Source organism: Aotus nancymaae, unplaced genomic scaffold (assembly GCF_030222135.1).
Source record: "Aotus nancymaae isolate 86718 unplaced genomic scaffold, 86718_ANA_hifiasm-v0.15.2.pri h1tg000089l, whole genome shotgun sequence".
Taxonomy (NCBI): domain Eukaryota; kingdom Metazoa; phylum Chordata; class Mammalia; order Primates; family Aotidae; genus Aotus; species Aotus nancymaae.
Genome location: NW_026988504.1, coordinates 1,639,965 through 1,645,746, shown reverse-complemented (window position 1 = coordinate 1,645,746; position 5,782 = coordinate 1,639,965). Strand labels below are relative to the sequence as shown.

The 5,782-nt window shown below is 62.3% G+C and overlaps 1 protein-coding gene across 1 annotated transcript; it reads right to left on the bottom strand.

Annotated features, from left to right (window-relative positions):
• Positions 1–1,014: 1,014 nt before the first annotated feature.
• PDE6G (phosphodiesterase 6G) lies at positions 1,015–5,297 on the bottom strand. Its single transcript, XM_012452736.2, has 4 exons — positions 5,196–5,297; positions 2,653–2,857; positions 2,056–2,096; positions 1,015–1,671 (listed from the first exon to the last, which is right to left on the bottom strand). The coding sequence occupies exons 2-4, from the start codon at positions 2,796–2,798 to the stop codon at positions 1,595–1,597; spliced, it is 264 nt and encodes an 87-aa protein (XP_012308159.1). The 5' UTR covers positions 2,799–2,857; positions 5,196–5,297; the 3' UTR covers positions 1,015–1,594.
• Positions 5,298–5,782: the final 485 nt, after the last annotated feature.

The following is a 5,782-nucleotide window of genomic DNA, read 5'->3' as shown; positions in this document are numbered from 1 at the left end:
GTTTTGTTTTGAGACAGGGTCTCACTTTGTCACCCAGGCTGAAGTGCTGTGGCAGGATCTCAGCTCACTGCAGCCTCTGCCTCCCCAGCTCAAGCGATCCTCCCACCTTAGCCTCCTGAGTAGCTAGAAGAACACGTGCCCACCACCACACCCGGGCAATTATTTCTGTATTTTTTTTTTTGGGACGGAGTTTTGCTCCTGTCGCCCAGGCTGGAGTGCAATGGTGTAATCTCAGCTCACTGCAACCTCTGCCTCCCAGGTTCAAGCAATTCTCCTGATGCAGCCTCCTGAGTAGCTGGGATTACAGGCACACACCACCACACCCAGCTAATTTTTTATCTTTTGTCAAGACAGGGTTTTACCATGTTGTCCAGCCTGGTCTCAAACTCCTGAGCTCAAATGATCTGCCCACTTTGGCCTCCCAAAATGCTGGGATTGCAGGCATGAGCCACTGCACCCAGCCTCATTGTTTTCAAATAGAGACAGGGTCTTGCTATGTTGTCCAGGCTGGCCTTGAACTCCCGGGCTCCAGTGATGCTCCCGAGCTGGCCTCCTAAAGTGCTGAGGTTATAGGCGTGAGCCACTGCACCCAGCTGTAGGTAGTTTTAGGGGGCGCTAAGGACGAGCTGGCTGGGCGCTCTGGGGGAGTCGCCAGTGTCACCGTGCCTCAGTTCCTCTCTTGTGCAGTGGGAGTAGGAGCTCCGGCCTCACGGCATGTGGAGTGAGCCACGTCCAGTCTCACCTTCTCTGTGAGGCCTGATCCAGCCGCTGCACACTTCATTGACTGTAGCACACTTCATTGAGTGTGCACCGAGACCTTCTGCCCTGACCCAGCCGTGGCCTGATACTGCACGTCTGGGGCCCCAGCAAGGCTCAGTGAGGGTGTGATCCCATGAGCTGTCTTCCCGCTCAGCCACGCCAGCCCCTCCACTGCCCACCCTTTCACCCATGTGCTCCTGCTCAAGTGACCCCACCACAGGCCCCATCCCACGCACAAATACACCACAGACGAGCGAGGGCACACTCATTTTATTTTGAAATAGGGACTGCAAGGTGGGCTGTGTTGAGAAGGATGGCCTCCCGGTGTGATGAGCCTGAGGCCTCATCTGCTCACCACACACACCCTGGACTCCCGCTACTCAGCATGTCCAACCCAAGGGCACCCACCTGGGAACGGCTCCAGAGAGGGGGCGCTTCTGTGCACCCCAGAAGGCAGGAGAGGGGGCTGGGGTGTGGGAGCACTCTGGGGAGACCCTGCCGTAGCTTTCCAGCTGTGAGGCGGGGATGATCCAGGGTCCAGCAGGCTCCCGCGCTGGGACCACCTCCCCTTCTCCCTAGGAGCGGAGACTCGCCAACCCTCTCTGTCAGGGCTGAGAGGGGGCCAGTGTCTTGGGGTGCTAGCCCCTGAGGGGGCGTCCTGGAGGGAGGTGGTGGGCTACTGGTGACTGGTATTAATACGTAGAGGGGGACCTGAGGTCGCAGCCCCACCCTGGTGTCCAGGTGCCATCTGGGCTAGAAGGGGTCTCCTCAACAGGAATCCTGAGCAGGGTTCAGAGCACAGCAGGCAGCGGCGGGGAGGACCTGGGACGCTCATCTAGATGATGCCATATTGGGCCAGCTCGTGGAGCTCCAGGTGGTTGAAGGCCTCCCAAGGGCAGATGACCGTGATGTCTGTGGGAGAAAGGGGCCCTGGATCAGGGAGGATCCCATCCCCCTGGACCCCCATCCCCTGTGGCCGTTTCCCACAGCACAGGTGTAGCCCTGCGTGTGCTGAGCGGGGACGTGTGGACCCTGGCTGGGGCCCTCCTCCCGGGACACACTGGCTGTGGGGGAAGGAGGGTGGGGCTTGTGAAGGGGGAGGAGGCAGCAAAGGGTTCTGTTCCTTCCCAGATCCCTCCCCTCACCACCCAGTGGATCTGGAGCTCAGTGTTGGGGGAAGAAGCGAAGGACGGGCTGGGGTCCCTAAGTGCAAAGCAGCGCAGGTGGGGGCCCAGGTGTGCTGGGTGTGCCTGGGGGGACCCGGCAGACCTCGGCTTCGCACTGGCAGCATCATACCTGTTCCCAAGCCTTCCATTCCAGGGATGTCGTCCCCAAACCTGCAAGGACAGAGCAGTCAGGGACATGGCCGGGCCCAGCCCTGGCTCAGTCTGGCGAGGCCCGAGGTCATCTCTACCCCTCCTCGGAGATGAGGCGTTTGGCTGGGAGTCCAGTGGGCAGAGACCCGCCTCCTCCCCAACCTCCCGAGGCTTGGTGGGACTGAGGGGGCTTCCCTCACAGAGCCAGGGTGAGTCTGCCACCCAGAGCCTCCCAGGGCTGAGGCCCAGAAAGGAGGGGCAAACCCGGGGTGCTGGGCAGGTGCGCGCCTTGGTGGAGCACGGGGGGGGTGTGGTGGGTGCCCGGTTTGAGCGTGGGTTTGTGAGGGCGGCTTGTCTGTGAGTGTGCCTCTGTGTGCACGTGCGGGTGGCTGTATTTCCCCAGCATCGTTGGCAGTAGCATCAGGAGCGGGTGACTCCACCCTGCCTACCCCAGCTGTGAGGCTGGGACCACTCACGCAGGAAAGTGGCCCAAGGCCCTGCCGCGCCCTCTCCTTCCTGCGAGTCCTGGGGGGCCGCCTCCTCCCTTTCAGAGGCCCTCTCCCCCAAGTCTGCTTACCCTTGGACGCCTTTCTTGGGGGGCTTGCTCTTGAACTGCCTGGTTTGTCGCTGCTTAAATTTGGGGGGCCCTTTCCTGGGAGTGACAGGTCCCCCGACCACCCTGGTGGCCGACCGGAACTCAGCCTTGGGCGGCTCCAGGTTCATGGCGAGGCTGACGGAGAAGCTGCGGCAACCTTGGCTCCGGGACTCTCTCCTGCTGCGGTCTGGGGGCAGACCAGGCCCGGGTGCCAGTTAGCCCTCTGGCTTCCAACCCCGTGGGGGTCTCAACCCACCAGTGGAGGGGCCGAGACCCAGCCCCACCAGCCCCAGCATCACCCAGACAGCCGCCCCTGTGATCCGCTCTGGGGCAGCCGCCTGCCAGCTCTGCTTCGGCCCCCCGCACACTCCCATTCCCCCGCTTGGTGGTTGTCCCCTGCAATGCTGGCCACACACAGCTCTGGCCTGTCCCCTGCATCCTGGCCTCCCTCACCCCACCACACAGTCCACAGCAAACCCAGCCCGGGTCCTCAGGTCCTGAGTCTGCAGTCCTCAGACGACCTCCTGCCCCATCCCCCGCATTCCCCACCCCGGGAGAGCATGACTGGAGTAGGCATCCAACTGCCACTGGGTGGAAAGTCCTCTGGGGCCCCTGCTGGGACTGGGATGAGACCCAAGTGGGCCCCTCCCCCGCTGCCTGGCTCTGCAGCGAGCCCGCCTCCGAGCTGCCCTCCCTGACGGTCAGTGGGCTGCCCATCTCACGTCCGCGCTCAGGGAAGCCTCCCCTGAACCCTGCCCTGCAGTCACTGCGTCCTCGGGTTCTGATCTGCTTCACATCTCATGTTGCGTTAGCCCTGATTCCAGGCTGGTGAGTGTCTCCCAGGGCTGTTGCCCTCTGACTTTTTTGTTTTTGAGACAGAGTCTCACTCTCTTGCCCAGGCTGGAGTGCAGTGGTGCAATCTTGGCTCACTGCAACCTCCACCTCCTGGATTCAAGCAATTCTCCTGCCTCAGCCTCGGAGTAGCTGGGGTTACAGGTATGCGCCACCATGCCCAGCTAATTTTTAGTAGAAACAGGGTTTCACCATATTGACCAGGCTGGTCTCGAACCCCTGACCTTGTAATCCTCCCACCTGGGCCTCCCAAAATGCTGGGATTACAGGTGTGAGTCACCGTGCCCGGCTCTTGCCCTCTGATTCTTGCTGATGGGTTTACTGCTCTCTGCCTGTCTGTGCTTTGCAGTTGGGGTGCTGTCAGTTACTTCCACCCACTCACGGAGACATCCTTGAGCCCCTCAGCACCATGAGGGGCACCCTGCAGTGCTGACAGAGAGTGACCCACAAAACGGGAGGCAGGGCGCCCCTGGAAAAGGGGCCTGTCTCAGGTAACTGGTTCTGAGCTGTGAAGCCCTGCTTCCCCGCAGGCCCACTTCACAGAGGGACAAGCTGAGGCTCCGGGAGGGTGGGCGCTAGGGGTGGGTCTCCCCTGCTGGGGGAATCCCCAGGCCCTCTCTGTGCCTGGAGCCAGCTCAGGGAGCAGGGTCACCCGCCTGGCATGGCGTGGCTGAGTGGCCTCAGCTGCTCCGGACAAGGCCAGCGTCCTTGCACCACTGCACAGGGTCACCTCTCTTCCTCCTCTCCCTAGAGCCTCTCCCCAGATGCCCTAAGCCCCAGTGACCTGGGCCAAGGGCAGCTGAGCTTCCCCTAAGCCTATTAACAGCAGAGGGGGATTCCTAATCTCCCAGCGAGCTGCTGCCAGCAGCACATGTGCTGGAAGGTTCTGGAAGGAGGCACATGACACACACAGGAGGGGCTTGTCCACGCTGGATGCCCCAGGGACCACCTCTTGGGGTCCCCTTTCCTGCCCCTGGTCTTGTGGGCTGGGATTCCTGACTCTGGCCCTGGGCTGCCACCACCTGTTAGCCGAGCATCAGGCATGGGAGTGACCAGAAAGCAAGGGCAGATGGCCCCTTCTAGGGAGGAGGGCTCTGCAGGGGGTGCTGGGCACCTGGGATTGGGGTGGACCCTGCCCTGGCACCTTCCCTTCCTAAGGCTCAGCTTCTGTCCCTGGGACCAGCACCAGCCTGTGCAAAACCAGGACTCAAGAGCCTGGTAGTCCCAGCTGCTCAGATCCCATGGGACCCAACCCTTGTGTCCCACACAGCACAGGCCTGGCCAGCTGCTACCCCAGCCCCGGGACATGGGCGGCCCTGAGGGAGCTGCAGCCATCAGATGCCGTCCGCATGGAAACCGCTACCCGCGCTGCCCTGGCCTGACCCTGCCTGTGACTGGCATCCACTCAGTCAGCTGAGCCAGTGTGGCCCGAGGTTCCCAGAGCATCGCTGGCCTGGGGATGGTGGCAGCACTGGGTACCATGGAGGAGCAGAGGACGTGGTTGGCTGCGTCCTTTCTGAATAACGGGGTGGTAGGTACGCTCTGCAGACCCGGACCTCGGGCACGGTGGTAAAAGCCTGTCGGCCCCCCGGCCCCTGGACAATGGGCTGACCCACACTAACTCACTGGGGAAGTGGCTGCCAGGAAAGACAGCGGGGTTCGTCACGACTCACCAAGTGCAGGGCGGGTCTCAGAGGGCCGCGGTGTGAGTGCTGGGCCTTCCTCCGCAGCGCGCCAGCCCGGGCATTTATCTTGCTGCTTCGTGAGCTGATTAGGCGTCTCAGTGCCACGCTAATGAGATTGTCGGTCCCCGAGGGAGGGCACCACTACCAAAGGTTCTGGGGAGGGGGAGGAGGGGTTCAGGTGCCATCGAGGGCCCCGAGGAAGGACGCCCGGCAGATGGAGCCGGGACAGGGAGAGAGGTGTGACCTGGAACAGCCAGGCTCCCGCAGCCGCCATCTGCCAAACAGAAGCAAAAGCAGTGGCGGCTGTCTTGGGCATCCGCACTGCCTTTCCTGACCCCGCCCGACCTCACGAGAGCCCACCTTTGTGGCCCCTAAGCCCAGTGCAGCCTGGCCTTCACCCTCTGCTTTGGCCTCACATCGCATCACTCTCACCCCAGGGCCTCTGCACCTGCTGCTCCTGAAACCACACAGGGACCCCTCTTAGGGGCCTGTGGGTCCCCCCAAGCATGGCAACAAGGACAATGTTGAGACCTCAAGGGCAATCCAGCCACCCAGCCAGCCCTGAGAAGTAAGCG